The sequence below is a fragment of the Urtica dioica genome, chromosome 7, assembly GCF_054948205.1.
Source record: "Urtica dioica subsp. dioica isolate 48M chromosome 7, U.dioica_male_clone48M_v1_H2, whole genome shotgun sequence".
NCBI classification, from domain to species: domain Eukaryota; kingdom Viridiplantae; phylum Streptophyta; class Magnoliopsida; order Rosales; family Urticaceae; genus Urtica; species Urtica dioica.
The window spans coordinates 45744706-45766116 of NC_142762.1; the positions used below are offsets into that span (position 1 = coordinate 45744706).

At 28.9% G+C, this 21411-nt stretch overlaps 2 protein-coding genes across 2 annotated transcripts; both read left to right on the top strand.

Annotated features, from left to right (window-relative positions):
• Positions 1-959: 959 nt before the first annotated feature.
• LOC149392140 (putative WRKY transcription factor 60) lies at positions 960-3393 on the top strand. Its single transcript, XM_089620909.1, has 5 exons — positions 960-1133; positions 1287-1340; positions 1862-2194; positions 2318-2434; positions 2713-3393. The coding sequence occupies exons 1-5, from the start codon at positions 1053-1055 to the stop codon at positions 3040-3042; spliced, it is 915 nt and encodes a 304-aa protein (XP_089477035.1). The 5' UTR covers positions 960-1052; the 3' UTR covers positions 3043-3393.
• Positions 3394-16099: 12706 nt separating this feature from the next.
• On the top strand, positions 16100-18042 carry LOC149392141 (WRKY transcription factor 18-like). Its single transcript, XM_089619276.1, has 4 exons — positions 16100-16202; positions 16333-16584; positions 16741-16857; positions 17566-18042. The coding sequence occupies exons 1-4, from the start codon at positions 16161-16163 to the stop codon at positions 18001-18003; spliced, it is 849 nt and encodes a 282-aa protein (XP_089475402.1). The 5' UTR covers positions 16100-16160; the 3' UTR covers positions 18004-18042.
• Positions 18043-21411: the final 3369 nt, after the last annotated feature.

A 21411-nucleotide genomic window follows, 5' to 3' on the forward strand; every position in this document is an offset into this window, starting at 1 on the left:
TAATAGAATAGTAATAAGAATAATACATATGAGATTCTTCTAAAGTGAGCAGGAGCGAATTAATAATATGCATAAAAAGTGTTAACACGAAAATAAAATAAAAATGCTTATAGCAAAAAAGAAAAAGAAAAAAAGCCGCGTGTCAATGAGAAACCCCTTTAATGTTAGTTGAAACTTGAAACCAACAAGATACACGCTTAGAAAAAACGTGTAGCAGTCCGAATCACTTTAATATTATGTGTTGCCATTAGTTTGTACGTATATTCGTGTCTATAATGACGAAGAAGTTTATACATACAAAAAAAAAACAAAAAAAAACAAAAAAAAAAAGCGCACACGCACACACACTTCACAGGTTTTACTTTGTAATTAAACAGATATAGGGAAAAGGCATATGGGATCCTTGGTCTAAAAATGTAGCTTATTTATTAAACAGTTAAGAAAATATATAACTACAGTCAAGGGACGAAGCCATGAATCTAGATTAAAGATAATATGCAAAAACAAATTCAAAGGAGGTTGATTTGTGAGTTTTGAAGTAAAAAAATGTAAAAATGAGCAAAAAAAAATTGCAAAATATAATTTTTGAGGGAGCTATAGTCCATCTTGAGCTGAGCTCGTACGTCCTGGCTTCGTGCCGGACTACAATACGTGTGGGATTGTAAATGAGAATATTCACTGACTCTTTGTAACAATTTCACCTACATATGGTTGTTAAAATGTGGGAATTTTGGCTATTTGTGTATGTTTTTATGTTAAATACGTGTAAGCAAATTGATAAAGGGTGACGAATTCTAGATGACCTGTTGAAGTAGAGAGACTTTTCATCCCGTATTTTCCCATGACTTTCCTATTTCAAACAAAAAAAAAAATTTCAACTCTCTTTTTCTTATTATTAATATTATTTATTTTCTCTTTCTATATTCTAATCACCTCTTTGTTGCTATATATATACCTCACTCTTCTCTGTGTTTTCCTTTCAGTGAAAGAAGGAACTAAAATTTGCTGGGTTCAATCTCTTTTGAAAAGAAAAAAAAAAAACAGCAAAGCAAATGGATTCAAAAAGGCTAAAGAATTCTCTGGATCTCAATCTCAATCTCAATCCATTCCACCAGGTCACTCATGAAGTGCCGGTTAGACTCAATCTTATCATCATCATCGTATATATAAATATCTTTAGTTTCCATTTTCGTTCCATCGATCGATGTTATGATTTATGTACATAATTTAGGACCAATTATGCATAATCTTAATTCATATCTAATCATCATATGTCAATTGATCAGAAGAGAGAGTTACCGCACGGTGGTTTTAATGGAGAGTTATCGGTGAAGGAAGAGGTTAGTAAACTCGTTGAGTTTAATTAGTCGAAATTACTCGACTATAATCATGGCTTATCTTCCGTAAATTTTTTATCATTGAATTGAGCGTATTATTGTATGTTGACCAATTTATTTTTTTTTTCTCGTCAAATATATCCGCGCCATCAACTAACAATTTTTTATTTGGTTAAAATATTTCAGTTTATTTGACTAAATTACTCTCTTATTCTTAAAAAAAAAAACAATAACGTATAGACGACCAAATTTTTATATTACTTTCGTGCTTCTTATGTCAACATATTAACCCATATATTCTTTCCACACATGGCGTCACGGCACAAGAAAGTTTCAGAAAACTTACGATTTTACGTTAAATTCACAATATATATTTACTTTTCTTGATTACTTGTTGAGTTAGGTTATCTAAGTGATCCTTTTTTCACCTAATCTGCTCACTACCGTTGTCGATCGGACAATTTATTTGAAACTTTCAAACTGAAAGGGACTAATTAATGTTTCATGATTAATTTTTAAAACAGGAAGGAACAAAACTAGCGCAAGAGTTGAGTAGAGTGAGCTCGGAGAACGTGAAGCTCAATGAAATGCTGACAGAGATTTGTGAAAAATACAGTGCTTTGCAAGGACAACTGAGCAATTTAATGAACAAAAACAGTACTACTAATATTAATAATGGCCAATATATTGATAATGAGCCGATAGCCTCACCATCGACGCGAAAGAGAAAGTCGATGGAGAGGAATATGATCGAGTCAACCTCCTCGAGCGATGACGAGTCTTGTAAATTTCCGAGGGAAATCAAGTCGAAGATATCAACGGTCTATGCTCGGGCTGATTCTTCGGACAAGACCCTGGTAATTTTCATAAGAAATTCCAAATAAAAAAATTTAGTATAATTATTACTATTGATATACTTATATGAAATCGTACAATATTTATTTTTAAAGGTTTGGGTTTTCTTGATTACCAAAATGTAGGTTGTGAAAGACGGATACAATTGGAGAAAATATGGTCAAAAGGTCACTAGAGATAACCCATCTCCTAGAGCTTATTTCAAGTGCTCTTTTTCACCAAGCTGTCCGGTTAAAAAGAAGGTAATATATTAATTATAAAATATTAACCTAGTGAATTTTTTTAAGTGTAAAAATAATATATATATATATATATATATATATATATATATATATTTCCTCTCCTTATTATCTCAATTATATAAAAAAAAAAAAAAACTTTCCATTTTGATTATAATATCAAGTTCACCTGTAAATACACTAAAGTAAAACCCTAAATTTCCACATATATACTTAAAAAACAAAGAGATAATCAATTTTGACTTTTCCATATATTGATTTATTTAATGAATAATTTGCAGGTACAAAGAAGTGCAGAGGACCCTTCTATTTTGGTTGTGACATATGAAGGAAAACACAGTCACATGAGCCCTAGTTCCAAGGCACAATTATCAATTGGTCAAATCAAACCGGACTGTTCCATGATTAGGTCGCCCGGTTCGACCATAACCCTTGACTTGGTCGAGCCGGCCAAGGAAGTAGTTACAGATCAACACTCGCCGATTCTGAGACAGATTTTCGTCCAACAAATGGCTTCTTCATTGACTAGGGATCCTAATTTCACTGCTGCCCTAGCTGCTGCTATTTCTGGAAGGATCGTTGACCACCATGATCATGTGGAAAATAGCTGAAACAATCATCCAATTGTTTTATCGATCAGATTATCATTATTCTCCTTATCTTTCTATCTCTTCTTAATAGTCATATTTACGGTTTTACATTGCTATATAGTCAACGTTTCGTAAATCTTAGGTAAATAACAACGTCCACGTATTTACACGTGACGTCATCTTTATGGTTATTTAGCTAAGATTTACGAAATGTTGACTATCTAGCAATCTCAAACGTTTTAATTGACTAATTACTTAATTTTTGTTAATTATTTTCTCTGTGGCATTATGTAAGTGTTAGGGTAAGTATTTAGAGCTTAGAGGTCGTGTATATATAAATTTTGAGATTAAGTGAAAGTATGGTTTGGCCTACTAACAGACATTCCGCAGAAATTTGTTTTTTTTTTTTTTTTTTTTTTTTTTTAGTAAGAATAGACTTCATTAATCTGAAATTTGTTCTTAAATTTTTTTCTTCTGCTACTTGGACATTTGATGCTCCTCCTCTGGTTGTAACTGTTGTTTCAGCAGACATACACTTGTTTTAGTTTAAGACCAGTTTTCCTAAAAAAAAAAACAAAAAATCAAAATCCACGCAGTTAAGATAATAATTTTTACAATAACAACTAATAAACTTATTCAAATAGATACTATAATTTTTTTCTTTTCAATATATATTCACACAAAAAAATGACTAATTTCCAAACATAGAGAATATAATCGGGAGAAAACTTACGATGAATAACCTATAAAAATGGATTAATTAGTTGAAATTAACCTTTTTCTCGAAGGGAAAAGGCGCCATTTTTTTTTATTATATAGTTAGATAGTCAAATATTTAAATCTATGTTTAGGTATATGATCAGTGATCAATCACTATGTCTCCTTAAATAATTCCCGACAGATCTTAAGAGAAACAAAAATGAGTGCGTTGAAAATTGCGTAGAGGAAAATTCGGATTGAAATTTACAAAGTTTGATTGGTGGATAAATATTCTAGTCAATCAAAATAGTATAAATAACACACACAGCCGATAAAACTGACCAGCCGATCGAAGCAAAACTAAGAGCAACTATTATTTGAGCTAAAAAAAAAATATAATCCATATCCATGTACGAAAGAATGAAAATTGGCTAACGAAGACTTTCAAATTGAAAGTTCGTGTAGCAACGTATTTGGCTTTGTTGTTGTGATTGGTCTTGTTCGTCCTCATATTATATTATGAAGAAACAAGAGATAGTGGGGTTTTCGTACGTGACGACAAACAATCATTGAATAGAGCTTTCAAGAGTTTCAACAACCGGTTAGACTTGATGTGTCGTCACATTTTGTGTCGACTTAAGCTATTCTATTAAGTTTTTATTATTCTTTCCTAAAAAAAAAATGAAAAAAAAATGTCGTTATTTCAGATCATGGAATAGAGCGGTTGATTTCGACCATGAATTTGCAAGATCACGAACAGGATCAAAGATCTAAGGTGTTTTTTGTCTTGGTCAAAACAAGTCTTCTAACCCTAGATTTTTTTTAAAAAAATGAAGATATAGTAAGTAAGGGGCTTGAAACTACTAGACAAATACCTTTTATTAGCATCTTAAAAACGTCTTAAAAAGTCTTTTACATCATTTTTAAAGCGCCATAAAAACAGGTGCCGTTATAGTTTTCTAAGGCACTTGTGCACAAAGCGCCGTGAAAATTTTTAGCGACGCTTCTTCATAAAATAGCCGTTATTCTAGCGACTTCTTTTGGAAAGTTTAGTATACAGATATTTTATTATATATCGAAAAGAGTAGATGAAATAGAGTTTATATACCAAAAATTCATGTTTTCTTCTCCTCCAAATTTCTTCCTATCCTTGTTATTCAATCTCAACAAAATCTCATGTATTTAAGTTTGAATGATCCAGAGAACAAAAACTTTCAAAAGAGTATAAAAGCGCAAAACATTCTTTAAATAAACAAATTAAAAAAAAAACAAAAAAAAAAGAGAAAGAGAAAGAACAACACGGATCTAGGTATGGTCTAGTGGGGGCACCGGTCCCCACTGAAAAAATCGGAGAAAAAATTAATGTATGATTTTAAAATAATTTGTTAATAATTTAATGTATTTAAGCCGAGACTATGTATGTGTGACGATCCAACTTTTCGGACCGTCTTACTCTACTTGTTTTTTAAACTTTAGAAAATTCTTTAGAAAACTTGGATGAATTTTTTTAAAAAACACATCGAATAAAGGCGAAAACAAAATTTTTAAAGATCCTAAAAATAAACAAAAGCATTTAAGAAAAAGAAAAATATGAAGATTGTATATCAAACATTTCATGAGAAGTATTTAACAAAAATTGAAAATACGATTTTGAAACCAAACATAGCAGCAAAAATAGTAAAACATAATTCATAATCTAAATCTCAACCAAATTAGAGAACTTCGTAACTTTGAAATAATTGAAAATAAAACTTTAAAATTTATTTCTTAAAGACTTGTAGCGGAAGACTTATTTTGTAAATGAAAACCATAACCCAACCCTCTCGCTATCGACGCCGCTAGTCCGCCCTGCTTAGTTCCTTGCAAGTTGTTTACCTACAACACGGTAGTATATTTTTTTTCTTGAGAAATGAGCTTACGCTCGGCGAGAATAATATAAAGCTCACAAAATAGAAAGAGTAATGCAATTGCATGAACCAGTTATTAGTATTTTAAAACTAATTGGTGACTTGATCTTTCTTTTCTTGATTTTATCAACTTTTAGTTCGAGATGCCCCTAGGGTAGTCATACATATTTCAGTGCGCACTTTAGAGACAAAGATATGGGGTTGCAAGGTCCCACACTTTGCTCTAGCTAATAAACATATTAGGGCATCTGCCCAAGAAATTTCTCCATTTGGACCCGTAAGTCGGCTCGAGAAATTCTCCTTAAGACCTCCGTAGCTCAAGGCGGTACAACTCCATTGCTTATCTTTATCTTTTCACATTTTTATTTTCGTTACATGCATGAATGACGCATGACATAAAAATATACATGTTAACATGACTAGGAATAAGAACATGATATAAGTATTCTAATTTATAACGTATAATTACATAACATACCATATACCATGTCATATCATCACATAACGTACCATACCATATCATATCATAAACTCAGCATATCATAACATATCATTCATAATTTATTATACCATACCATATCATACCATAACACATATGTGTCAAACAATCACACAATAACAATTTCAAAAATATTATTAACTCATTCAAATCATATATTTATCGTATTTTATTTTTGTGAACTAATCTGTGTTGCAGTGAGATTATTCTCACCTTCATTTTGGAAAGTACGACCGTTGGTCGTGGACGGCTTGGGAAAACGAGACGACTCGGAAAAGCTAAGTGGCTCGGAACCTAATCGACGGAAAATAATTTCGGGGATCAGCTTAGAAACGGATTTCAAGACATACTTTAAATTCTGGAAATTTTCCGAACCGACATTCAACGTGAAATTACTAAAGTATCCTTGGCTACTAGAGTTCCGGGGGAAAAATAAAACTCTGTAAAAACTTATGTAAAAAAGGGTAACTATAAAACATATATTTGAGCACTTTTTGTAAAGGCATCACGGCCAAAAACATCCTTTAACTATTTCTAAAAAATAAAACAAGTATAACATCTTAGTTTAAAACTTGTGAAAAACTGGTCTGCGGACCGATCGAAAAATAATAAGAAAATATATGTATAGCATGAAAATATTTTTCGATTACTTTTTAAAAAAGGAGGCATGTAAAACTAGCGTTTCCAAAAAGAATCAACGCAAAATAATAATGTTTGAATCCACAATAAACGTTTTAAAGTCTGAAAATCGGAATTAAGTCAGACCAGTAAATTAGGTCTGCGCACTGGTTTGAAAATAATCGGAAAATATTCTTTATTTCGATTAAGGATTTAGATAGAAAACATTTGAACCTAACTTTTCCAAAAAGAATCGATGCAAAATAATGATTTTTGTGACCACAGAAAACGTTTTAAAAAACGATTTTTTTATTGAATCCGAACCAGATAGGAGAAATACATACCCTTTTTTTCAATGATTGAGTTGTCTATATAGGGCTACGAATTTTCAAAGAAAAAGAAAAACGGAAGAGAGAGGACCGAGAGAAACTGTTAAAAAAAAGGATTGGATGTTATATATAAGGTTTGATTAAACTCTAAAATCTCAAGCCTAAACCTACTTCTACCCTTAAAATATTAATTATTATACTTATATTTATATATATATATATATAAGTATTAGTATAAGATTATATTATATTATATTAAATAATATAAAATATTACATAATCATATATAATAACCTAATAAAATTAATCGTAACTATATAAATAATATATAATCATATAATATATATAGATAACTTAGTTATAATATACAATTTATATACAAATATATATCCATAATTTGTATTCTAAGAGTATATTAAAATTCAAAAACACTCTAAAGCACACATAAAAAATAAAACTTCAAAAATTACCACATGAATAAATCATTCACTATACTTTACTAAAAAAAAATACTAACTTACTAGAACACAAATATTTTAGCCTTTTAATTAAACTTAAAATTTGTGATTTCACATTACGAGTGTTGGTCTGATGGATATACGGAAAGACATAGTTTTTTGTTGTCTAGGGATCAATTCTCAAGGTTTTTTTTTTTTTTTTTTTATGCTTTGTCCGTTTTAGAACCATTTTCTCCTTATTTTTCTTTAACTAGTCCTCCTTACTATCTAATGGCAAAGCCTGAATTTAATACTTATATTGTTCAATAAATTCTAAACTCAAATGTCTTTGAATTATCATTTTATTAAAAAAAATTAGTAGATTATTACATATAATTATGTTGTGAATTCAAGTGTAATTTGAATCTTAATACTCATAATTTACAATTTTGTTACGATTCGAAACTCGAATAACATTTAATATTTTTTTAAACTAAATTCAATGCTCTTTGTTGCTATTTTAATTTATTTCATAATAATATCAAGTACTTTGATGTTTATATTTTGAGAAATAAATTTAATAGGAATTATTAGTTTGAAATTAAAAAAAAAGTTAATTATGTACATAATCTATTTACATCAATAGCACGTTTAAAACAATTATTTATAAAAATAGTTATATATGATCAATTATAGTTTATTCTGTATACTAAGATGCTATTTTTCCTTTTAACATATATTTTTATTTTGAATTTTTATTTTATTTTTTTAATTTTAAAAAATAATAAGTTTTAGTTGTCTGCATAAATTTTTTTTGTATAATTTTACTCATTTTTGAAAATTCTCTCTTGCTATACCTGGTTAACATTAATAGAAATAAAAAAAATTTAAACTTTGTAAATTGATTATATATATATATATATATATATATATATATATATATATATATACATTCTATTTGTATCAGAAAATAAAAATGCATGTAATAGTTTACAAGCTAAAGATATGTGCTAATATTGAATGTGGACGCTTTATGTTAGTTTAGAATATAAACCAATATTATACGTAAATGATATCAAATTACTTTAAATTAATGGCAAGTTACACACATTAGAGAATGTAATAAAATGGGGGGTGGAAACACGTGGCAAGTAGGCTGACTAGGCATACTTTGAACAGTAGTGGGATTATAATCATAATTTATTCCCCAAGTGGGAGATATTATTGTACACGGCCTTGCGTGTGTTTTGGACCATCTGACTTTCAAAGACCATTGACTTTGATTCTTAAACAAAGACTTTCTTTTTGTATTCTTTTCATCGCATTACTAGCTTGCTTTCAAATTCCAATGAAAGTATAAATTGTTGCGTAAGAAACAGAACTTTCCCTTATGTCATCGAAAAACGTCATATTATCAAATTATGTTATATAAATATATATATATATATATATAAATATATATATATATATATATATACACAGGAACGAAGCCAGAATTTCACTTTAAGGGGGGCTAATTTGTAAATATTAAATGTAAAAAATTATAAAAATAAAATGAAAAATGGGTAAAAAGTGAAGAAAAAAAAAATTTTGAGGGGGGCTATAGCCCACCCTCACTTACGCGTGGCTTCGTGCTTGTATATATATGCGATACGACTGTCTAATCATTTTAAAGTTTGAGTTTGGCAAAATAACTCAACTTTTTTTTCAAAATTGAGACAAAATAACTAAAATTTGATAAAATCTTCAAAATACCGCTATACACACAAATACGCGCATACACTTCAATCGACAAAAAAACCCTAAAAAAACTCTCGATCGTCGTCTCGATCGATTGTCATCATCATCTCCCTCTCTATTGGAACCTCCGGCGAGTTCTGAAGTTTAGGAATAATTGCCGCTGAGCCGTCATCCTTCTCGGCAGCCAAATCGATGAGTTCTTCCGTATGGCGGCTCCAGTGCGGAATTTTGAAGATGCAGAGTCGGATTTAGCTTTCTCCGGCGCGGCTAGGGTTTAGCCAAGGTCCAAGCCTGGTCGTCCTCGTCCTCGTCCTCATCGATCTGGGGATTATTGAGATCGATCGGACGGCGGAGAGTTTGAGGCTTCTCCGGCGACAGATTTGTCAGAGAGCTCTGACGCGACGGCGGAGCAGAGGCGCAAACGGAAGAAGGAAGTTACTGTTTTCTTCTTCTTCTTTTTTTTTTCTTTTTCTTTTTTCTTCTTCAAGTTTATCGAATAGTAGATTACATTTTTTGAAAAAAGAATTAAATTTTTTGAAAAAAGAATTAAATTTTTTGACATCTTTTTCTTCTTTTTTCTTTTTCTTCTTTTCCAATTTCTTATTTATCGAAGAGTGAATTAAATTTTTTGACATCTTTTTCTTGTTTTTCTTCTTCTGATTTATAAAATAATGAATTAATACACAAAATGCAGTGTATTAAAATTTTAGAAATTTAGATTAATTATTTTAAAAATAATTAAAATATATTAGTACTTTTACATTATTATAAGTGACTAACTGATCACAAACATTTCTTATACGCATATATGGAAACGTGGCCACGAAACTGAAAAGCATCCGTCTATACCACGTAGTCCATAATTATCACTTAAAAATCGCAGTCACATATTCGTATGTTAATAGCAATAAAAACTTGAAAACATTGATATGATCAACCCACGAAGAAAGAAAATGAAGATAATAAAAAGGAAAAATGGAAGAGAAAGATGTGACACTGTGATACATACAACACTAAAAATAATTTCTCTTCACCAATCGCCGGCACTCTAAACAAATTTCTACAATTTTCTCTCTAAAATTGATTCGTCCACTGTCTTCAGAATCAGAACCTTTTCCTGTTACCATAAGTTGGTTTTTCAATGCAACAACGATTTGTAACAGAATTTGTAATTAGTAACTAATTTAGTTAGAAAAATTAGTCGATCTCTAAGCCACATCAAACGTTGCAATTGTAATCTAGCCAACGTTTCGTTTAATTTTCGAATCTAGTCAAATTTGATGACGTGTCATATTTATGTAAGATGGTATTTACTATATTAGCCTTGATTTGGTTTCAAAAATACTAGTTCACGTTTTGAAACTTGGTTTTGTAGCCGAATTTGTTATATTCGGTTTATATTTAGAATTTTAAAAAAAAATCTATACTTGGCAAAGTTGGTTATTGAGCGTTTTTTTCTTTAATGAACATTATAGCCGTGTAAGCAAATACAGTGTAAATGTTCGTAAATTTTTGTTAATCTCCGTTGCTTTGTTCATTTCTGTTAATTATGGTAAATTTACATATGTGCAGGTAGAGCCGATTTCTTTCCTTTCTTTTAATACGCATTTAATACAGTATTTTTGTTTTCCAAATTTATTTCTAATTTTGAACGGGATTTTATCATAATTACGTGTATTCATTATCTTGTTTGACTTATTCAATCAAATAAATATTTCCTTTCCCTTTTAATTACATCACCGAATTTCATATTATGAATTCAAAAAGCTGAAATTAAATTGCTGAAATTATAGCTGTGTAAGCAAATACAGTGCAAATTTTTGTTAATCTCCGCTGATTTGTTAATTTCTGTTAATTATGGTAAATTTTTTGTGCATTTATTGCATTAAGTTTTCTCTTTTAATTACATCACTGAATCTCCTATTAAATTAGCTAAATATCCAATTAAATTGCGAAAAAATCTGAAATTAATTGGCTGTATACAATTCAAACCGGTCAAACGTGGGCTAGTGTTTTGATCAAGTAAGTATAAGAAAAATGGTAAATTAGGTATTTTATATCCGTAAATTTCAGTAAATAGCTAGATTGCAAAATTTACCAAACGTTTGCTAGATTCCAAAAATCATGTTTCAAAATGGCTCCGTTGCTAGTTTACCCATTTAGTTAACTGCATAAGATCGTTTTCCTATAAATCGATTTCATTCCTATGTTTGGTAATACATTCCCTTAGTTATAGCTTCTACTTTTTTTAATTTTTTTTTTAAACTTTACATTTAAATTTTAAATTAATTTTCCATTTTCTCTGGCATTTCAATTTTTTCTCTTCACTGAATGTGTGTAGCATGAATTTTTTTTTTTTTTTTTTGGTCTAGATATATAATTTTTTCTTCAATTGCGAAACAAACATGATATATGAATAGAATTCGTTTATAAACAAATAAACATTGGTAAAAAGAACTAAAAACGTAGATTTTATAAACAGTATCCTTATATTATATCATGTTTGTTCCATTGTAAAAAGAATGAAGCTTTATATTGAAAGATATAAACAAACAAACATTAACATTTTTTTAGGGCGTTTTAGATTTGTAGCTAAAACTAAACTATAAAATTGGGATTTAGGTAATGTTTGCAAACGTTTAGAAAAATAGTCAATGACAATTATATATGACTTAAATATCCTCATTAAACATGCTATAATTAACAAAAAAAAATGTAAATAATTTTAAATATCGAAAATTAATGAGAATTGGTCTATTTTTGAAGCTCTCCTTGCTACGAATCCGTAGGATTTAGAATCACTCAATTTCGAGTTCATATGAGGAAGATATGAATTTTTGAAGTTTTGATGAAAAAAAAAAGTATGAGAGAGTGTGTGCCGAAGTGTAGCAAGAAAGAAATGGAAAATAAAAACTGCTTTAAACAAAGGACAAAATAGAAAATTCAAATGAGTTATTCAAGTGTCACCTTATCTGTTTGACTATTTTTTTAAAATTTCCAAACGTTGACTATATCCAAACATTAAGTTTATAATGGTTTAGTTTGTTACAATTGTGTTTTTTTTTTTTTAATCTAGAAATAAATAATGAACTCCATTTGAACGGGTTTATAAACGAATACTAAAGTGCCTTAAAAACATGTTTACAAACAAACGAACTGCATTTAATTTATTTTATTTGCATTTTTTAATATCAATTCCATTGGCCACCTATTTTGTTACATTTTCTTATGTTAGTGGCAATCAAATTCTAATCCAGTACTTAGTTCGCTTCAGATCTTATTTATTTATTTATTTATTAAAGTTGTCTATTATTTTCTTTTGTTCTAAAGTAATGTTTATTCTAGTTTTAGTTAGGGATAAATAGACATCATGTTCATCTCTTAAATGATAGATGGCTAGTTTTTAAATATTTAATAAATTATGGCTAATATATGCTAGCTATGAGTCTAATGCTAAAACTATGATCATTTAAAATATTTTTAATATTTTTGTCAATAAACACAGTTATTATTGATAATATGTCAATAAATAATAGTAGTTTTGAAATTAGAAGAAATTAATAGATTTTGGTCAAATAAATTTTAAATAGTTATAATTTTTGGAATTATCCCTATATGCTATTATATGCTATTGATATGACTAATGATTTAACTTATTATGATGTTTATATGCTTGATAGATAGAATTTTATACGACTATGTAAAATAATATTTACGCTCGAACTATGTATTGTACTTGGTGTGATTTTTTAGAGCATCTTGGTGTTATTTCAATAATTATTTTTGTTATTAAAATAAAAAAGCCCTCAAAACTAGAGAAATAATGCGTCATATATAATAGTAACGAACTAACGATGCATGAATGTTATGCAACTTGCCAACATGGCTTGAGAGTTGAGACGATGATAGTGATACACATTAACTGAACAATTTTGAAAAACAGTGTAATGTGGTCATCACCAACTCTATTTATTTTTTTTACAAAAATTCCAAAGCACGTGGCACGGTATTGTCGCTGAAAAAATTATGTTAGTAGAGGATTAAATTGATTGCGAATTTATTATCATTCCAACTTAAGACTCGTCTCAATTATTGACCGCACATTTTCTTCTGCATCTTCTCTGAGTTTGATAATGATTTTGTTCAGCAAATTTACTAGTTCAAAACAGGTACCCGAAGAGAAATCTGTGGTCTAATTTATGATTTTGATAATGATATCTTGATAGAACTTATTCTAGTGTTCTCGTATGTAAGACGTTTTCAAAGATATTATCCCTCTCACATGTACTATTTGTGATCTAATAACTTTTCTCTAACATGTTAGAGCTAAGTATATAATAGAATATATATAACGTAACGCAATGCTACATTTTGGAAGAAAAACAAATATTAATAATTCTAATAATAAAACATACGTTCAAGATATGTGCAAACTGATTAATAAGAAAACGTATTCCATGTGATTTAAATCAAATATCACACCTAGCGGTGTTCGACTAGACGATATATATTTCTACAGTTTTTTTCTAGGCCAATGATATCGAATCTAACTCATCTAAAAAAAATAAAAAATAAAAAATGAATTTTAGATAATAGAAGAAGTTCTATAAGCGGTGTTGGGGGTTCGAATCCCTCCTCGCCCACAACCGCCCAAAATCACTAATCACTGATATCTCATGAAATTCTAATCTTATTATATGCTGGGCAAAATATATTTTTATATTTAATTCGACAACCATCCAACCAAAGATCGCAATGGATTTTGATAAATTAAAAAATAACGATTTTTTAGCCTTCGATGGGCTAATATATATATATAGAAAATTAAGAAGATAACCAACTTAAATGTTTGATATTGCTAACTAGTCAACGTTTGGTAAATCTTAAGAAAATAATCGTAAATAATGACGTGATCTAATATATGGAGGTGACTATTTATCTAAGATTTACATCTGTAAATACATAAAAATAACTATTTATCTAAGATTTATCAAATATTAACTATTTAACAATATCAAAAGTTTATATTGACTATTTTCCTAACGGACATATATTTTATATATATATATATATATATATATATATGCATATATATTATATATTACATTACTTTCAAACATAGTGTACTATGTAACTTTTGTCATCACCTGATGAGCATTACATTTGGAATGACTGGAATTCAAGTCATTACAACTATAAGCCATCAAGCCAAGACTACTAGTCTGCGCTCGAGTTTGTTAAACCTTTTTATTTTCTTAAAAAGATTAAAAAAAAAAAAAAAACCACTTTGGACCGATATTAGAGATAAAGATTCCACAGTGTAAAAAAGTAGCACGATAACAAATTGCTGACGTCATTTCGATTACGTAAGGCGTCCACGTTTGATCCTCATATCATTCAACAACTTTATCACCGTTTTATCACTTTAAAAAAAATGTATATCTCATTTTAATTTATAAAATTAAGTTTATTCAAATTTATTTTTCAAATCTACAAAATTTATCTCTAAAATCGCAACCTTTTGTAAAGTCCCATGCAAGAACTAAAATTAGATATTTTAATAGAAGAACAACGAGTAATTAGTGAATACGACCCAACGCGAGGACCATATAATATTTTTCTTTTCATAAATAATAGAAAATATCTAACATCCACCAAATTAATCCTCAAATTTACAGTCATTTTTATATAAATATAAATTTTATGCCCAAACCTTAACTATATTAATCATAACGATTTTACATTTTTTGACAATTTTTCTAGCCATATATTATAAGTCTCGTATCCCAACCTAACATTGTTGAGATAGTTTGTTTGTTAGAATTAATCTTCAAATTTAAAAATTCGCCTGATATGTCTATTAAGCATAATTTAATATGTCTGTTATAATCGAAATTTCATAACACCGAACAACCATGAAACACCGAACATGATATAGATCGATCGATGTGTCATATATTGAGAAACGAACAAAAACATAAGTAGTTTGAGTTTCGAATACCGACCAGTATAACCGTAAAACAAGAAAAAACTATCGACAGTAAAAGACTAGTCAAATCGAATAGGCTTACATTGACCACGTAAGTGCCAATAACCAACTCAGTAACCATATCAAACAATTAAGAGAGCAGTTACTTACCACGAACCGAACGGTTATCACGAACGTGGGTATGATCAATCCACGTTCACATTGGAACCCTTCTATAAAAACAAAAGACTTGGATAAGAAAGGGAAGGATACACTTTTACATCACAAACTCGCATGAAATAGCTTTTCATTGTAGTTTCATTACTTGTATTGAATCCTTTAACAATTACTTATTGTATATTGAGATTCGTCTAGTATAAAAATAGTCCGATCTTTATACTTAACATAGTTTATAGCTTGTTCGACATTTGTTGTATAATCGTCGAGACAATTGTTATCATTATTTTTTTACATCAATAGTTTGACAATAAAAAAATATCGTGCCTGAAATTGCCTTGTCATTTTTCCTTATACTTATATTTTTCTGAACATTATTTTTTTCGTATTCAAAGGCTCATTGATACCCATCGATGTCAATATCCACAAATTTCTAAAGGTGATTTGATTTCAAACATTTTCCCAAAGAATGACCGAACCACTTCTCTCATTTGGAAAAAAAATAGTATATAAATAAAACAAAAATACAGAAAAGGATAAGAGACTAAAGACTGAGCAGCCATACCAACTTGTCTTATCTTGTAATAGTATGCATTTGAATTTTATTACACTATCTTGACCAATTATACTTTGTGAAACTTACGTGCTTTATCATATCTATAAATAAAAGGGCATATATATTTTCTCAAAAAAGTCTCACACCCTCGCTGTTACGATATACTCTCCCTCTCTCTCTCTCTCTCTGAATAATATTATTATTGGTTTATGATTAATAATATGGATCTTGCAGCTTCTTACCAAACCAAGGTATATATATATTATATATAAAATACTATTAATTTGTAATTATTTTTCTTCTCCTTAATTATGGAAGTGCGTATAAGCTTTCTAGGGCCAGGATGATATACCTAAACAATATAATATATATGCGTTTCAGGTTGAATCTCTCCATGAAGATCTGAAACGTTTGAGAAAAGAGAACGAAGCTTTGAGATCCATGGTGGAGGTAACGATAAAAAATTACGAAGTTCTTGAAGCCCGTTTAGAGGAAAGAAAAAGCAATAATATGGACAGTGAAATTTGTATATTTGGTAATAAAAGGGCTAGAATCTCCGATAATCGGATTCCGGTTGCCGATAATTCGTCGAAACAAGTGTTCGTGAGAACCGACCCTAAAGACAAAAGCTTGGTAAGAACTATAAATATAAGTTGTACTCGGTTTCTAATTTGTAGTGATTAGTTTTACTTGATTCAATGACGATTAGGGTTTTTGAGGTTTGAAAATTAAATGAAATTGATTGGTTTTTTTTTTTTTGTTTATTTGTTAATTTTGTGAATAAATTAGATCGTGAAAGATGGCTATCAATGGAGGAAATATGGACAGAAAGTTACAAAGGACAATCCGTACCCTCGAGCTTACTTTAGGTGTTCCATGGCTCCTTCTTGCCCAGTCAAGAAAAAGGTAAAATATATTAATAGAGAATGTTTATATATTATATGTATTTTTATTTTTATTTTTATACAATAGAAATGTTTTGAAATTTATATTTTAATACTACACCCATCTAAGTAAGTACAGTGGTTCAAGTGGTAACTTCCGCTTATACTCAGTGTGAGGTCGTAGGTATTTTGTTAATATTTCAATAAACACATCAATTATATGGGTTATAATTAATTAATTAATTTTCCTTCATCAGGTTGATTCTAAATAACCTCTTAGAAATAATTAGTGTAATAGAGAATAAAAATTGCATTTCATTTTTTATATAGAAAAATAAAATACAATGGCTCAGAAAATATACTTTTTTTATTATCTCCTAAGAAAATTATACCCATCAAATATATGGATCATATATTAATCAATTAATAATTTCAACTAACTAATCAATTAATAATTCCAACTAACATCTAAAAATTAAAAATTCCAAAAAAAATGGTTTGTCGTTCGCATCGAATTGGACATATAAATAATACTTACAGTGAAAATATTAAAATGAAAATTACATGTGATAATAATGTGTTTCAGAATTTGAACTATTTGAAGTAGCATTATTTTAATACTTTTATGGTTTTCCTACATTTTAAAAACACTACTTTTATAATTTTCCGAATATTAAATGCATAGTATAGTATAGATTGATTGTTTGGTTACTAATAATATACATAATAGGTACAAAGAAGCGTAGAAGACGAGACGATCGTCGTAGCAACTTACGATGGACAACACAACCACGATAAATGCAATAATCAGCATAATTATGATCAAGATCGTAATCAAACAAAATCATGCACGATAAATGATCACAACTCTGAGTCTTCCTTATTAACCCTTGACCTCTCTCTCTCTGGACCGTTCGATCGTAATAATCAAGACGATGGCGTGATGATTATCAACAAATCAGAAGTTGATGATAATCGTGGCTGCGTTGTAGAAGATCGACCAACGAGCATTCATGACATTAATATAGGGAAACAAAATACCGATTGTAATAATAAGGAAAAATATATAGAAGAATGTGTTTCTTCTTTGACCAAAGATCACAGTTTCACTGTTGCTTTAGCTGAAGCCGTTGCACGTTCGATGAAAATGTTTGGCACTTTTACATAGCTAGGGAACGATAATATTGTTAATTTATCTAAATAAATATTATAAATATTTCTTTATCTTTCGATTTCTCTCTCTGTTTAGTTTGAGCATACAGCTTGGTATCAATTTTTTTGTATCGTCAATACTTTTGTTTTGGGCGACCTTTATTTTGTGTCCAACGACAACTATGTATATAGTGTTCCGCTACAAAGTTTTGACTGCAATTGACTTAGTTGGTGAAGCTTGGAAAACCTACTAATAATCAACATGATACAAATCTTGATTGAATCGTCATTTTATATTGTGTGCGTGTGATAGAAAATTAGAATTTGAGAATTGTGGATATTACATATTTGAAATTAATTATAAGAATAACACAGTTAAAGTTCATACAAATAATTCGCAAATTAGCCATATTTACACTTTTAGATTCTTATATAGTCAACTTTTAATAAACATATGGTAAATAATCATGTTCACGTGTTTAGACCTGTAAATATGACTAAAATAACCTGTGTAAAATGAGATATTTTAGTCAATTTACAAGTGTAAATACGTGGACGTGACTATTTAACGAATATTTACTAAATGTTGATTAAATAGCAATCTTAAAATGTAAATATGATTAGATACCTAATAGACCCACGTTTTTATCACAAAAACATTATTTTTAAAATTGTAAATATTTTTTTTAAGCTTACATATATATTTTTCAAATTTATTTACTGTTTTATACTCTATTTGATTTTGTTTATTGTTTATAGTTTCATTTATAAGAAAAATAAACTCAAATAATTATTTACAATTAAAAAAATATTACTTTTAATTGAAAAGATCTAAAACACTTACTATTTTGAAAATATTACGTTTTAAAAATGTTACTCTAATTCTCTCCTGAGAATTTGGTGTTCGAGATGCTTTGAACAACAAGTCTGGGCTGGGCCTGAGTTTACCAAACACATCAAGAGATTTTTGCGTTCGTTTATCTTTAGCCGAATCTCAACGATTGAAAAAGATACTCATTAAAGTTTTGTGAGCTTTAATCAATACCATATTTAGTAGAATAAATTCTATCTTAAGATTAATTGGCAATAAAAAAAACAATGTACAAACTTTACATATATTGTTAGTTCCAAGGATGTGAGGTTTTTAATCGCATTTTATTTTAGGAAAATGACACATACATACCTTGTGTTTTAGTGAAATGTCGAGTTTAACCTTTGGTTTTCAAAAATGTCGAGTTCATACATTTTGTTTAATTAAAATGACGAAATTATACCCTGAAATAGACAACAGTGCCACAAATCTTCTTTTGACACATACATATCTTGTGTTTAGTGAAATGCCGAGTTTAACCTTTGATTTTAAAAAAATGTCGAGTTCATACCTTCTGTTTAATTAAAATGACGAAATTATACCCTGAAATAGACAACAGTGCCACGAATCTTCTTTTTCTTGAATTTTTATTGAATTTCCATTGACATTGACTATAATTTTTATATATAAACACCAATTATCTTTATTCATTCACACTATATATGTAATTTATTTATAAACTAAAAAATAAACAACAGTCTCTTAATCGCGAAGAACAGAAAAGAGACAAATGGGTAAAAATCGACAGTTGATAGTCATCAAAATCACAGATTCGAACAGAGAATCTATGAATTTTATTAAAGTCATCTCTAGAGAGATATTAATTTTATTATTTAATTTCAATTTAAAGCTATTTTTATTTCAAAATTGGGATTTCGGAAGTTAGGGTACTGATTTGGATTTGATTCGGTTTTTCTTATATAAGAGTTAATATCAATGAAATGAGGATTCGTGACAGTGTTATCCATTTCAGGATATAATTTTATCATTTTAGTTGAACATAGAGTATGAACTCGACATTTTTTGAAAATTAAAGATTAAACTCGACATTTAACTAAAACACAAGGTATATATGTGTTATTTTTCATTTTATTTTTGTATGGCCAAATATTCTAGACAAAGATAACGTTGGGTGGTAATAATGCGTGGCTGAATTATCAATAATAAAGACAAAAATTGGCAAATGATCAATTTCTTTAAGTTGACTCTTTGTCAAAAAGAATCGCCTAGTACACACCATTATCAAGTCTTCGACGACTTGTAGCATATATACATATATATATATATATATATATATATATATATATATGTATGTATGTATGTATGTATGTGTGTGTGTGTGACCAAAGGTAACAAAAATTAGATATATTTTTTCTCTTGTCGTTACAAGTGATCATTCGGTTTATAACTTTTTTTTTCTCTATTATAAAAGTTAAAAGGTTTTCCATACAATATTTACCCATATCTAAATTTTTATATAGGGCTAGTATTTTCATTTACATCATATTATATTAAATTTCATTACTTGCGGATGTGAAAATGAATTTTGACTATTTGACCGTGATAAAGAAAAATAAATTAAACTGTAAGTATTTGAGTGAGCGTGTTCGTTTGTTGAAATAAAGAGTATTTCAATCCGAATGAGAAAACCATGTACTTGTAATTTAGCCAATTAAAATAAAATTATTTAAAAAGTATGACTTTGTGTAATTTATTTCTCATTATTTGAAAGAAACTATTTATTATAAAAAAATGACAATAAATGTCATTAAACAGTTTTTCATGACATTTTATATTAATTGTAGCTTTTTCATTACATTTACTGTCATATATTTTAAATAAATGACTCATATTGGATAATGATACAAAAATGGTCATATTTTTGGAGTAATCTAAAAAAAAACATTTATGATATATATTTTTTAGTATATTTATATTAAAAAAAATTGACTAAAATTACATGCCCACGTTTCTCTCTGCTACCAAAAAAAACACACACTAGAGAATTATACAATGCATTTAATGGGAGCGGAAGACTATAGTTGCAGTTGGTATAGCCTTACTAGTCCAAACTCAAAAAAAAAAAATAATAATAAATAAAATAAAAAGTGTTAAAGAGCCGTGGGCACAAATTCTATCTATGCTCACTCATTTATGTTCTTTTACACATATTGATTACGGTACACTCTAGGGAAATTAGATTAGACCTAATTTTAAAAGGACGTAGCAGTCATTTCTTCACTGATCGATATTTTAAAATAATCACCACCAAGTTTTGTGAGAGATCTTATTCCTTGACTCTTCTTGTTATAATAATACAGTTTTTGACGTGCGAGTCTTTAGTTAAGCAGTTTGATATTGTTTTTACTTGTTAAGAAGCTGTTGCTTGTTAATTAGTTGTCTTGCTTGACCCCTGTGCATAAAGTGTGGTCAACTAAAAGCATTTGTCTAAAAAGATTATTAGAAGAACAACAAGCACAAGCTATATCACTAATTGACCAATACTCCAACTTTTCATGCCTTTAGTAGCGAACCATAGGTAAACAACAAGTA

Coding starts and splice junctions, on each gene's coding strand:
- LOC149392140 (XM_089620909.1), top strand. CDS start 1,053: ATGGATTCAAAAAGGCTAAAGAATTCTCTGGATCTCAATCTCAATCTC. Junction 2,195..2,317: donor ATTCTTCGGACAAGACCCTG/GTAATTTTCATA, acceptor ACCAAAATGTAG/GTTGTGAAAGACGGATACAA. Junction 2,435..2,712: donor GCTGTCCGGTTAAAAAGAAG/GTAATATATTAA, acceptor AATAATTTGCAG/GTACAAAGAAGTGCAGAGGA.
- LOC149392141 (XM_089619276.1), top strand. CDS start 16,161: ATGATTAATAATATGGATCTTGCAGCTTCTTACCAAACCAAG. Junction 16,585..16,740: donor ACCCTAAAGACAAAAGCTTG/GTAAGAACTATA, acceptor TGAATAAATTAG/ATCGTGAAAGATGGCTATCA. Junction 16,858..17,565: donor CTTGCCCAGTCAAGAAAAAG/GTAAAATATATT, acceptor TATACATAATAG/GTACAAAGAAGCGTAGAAGA.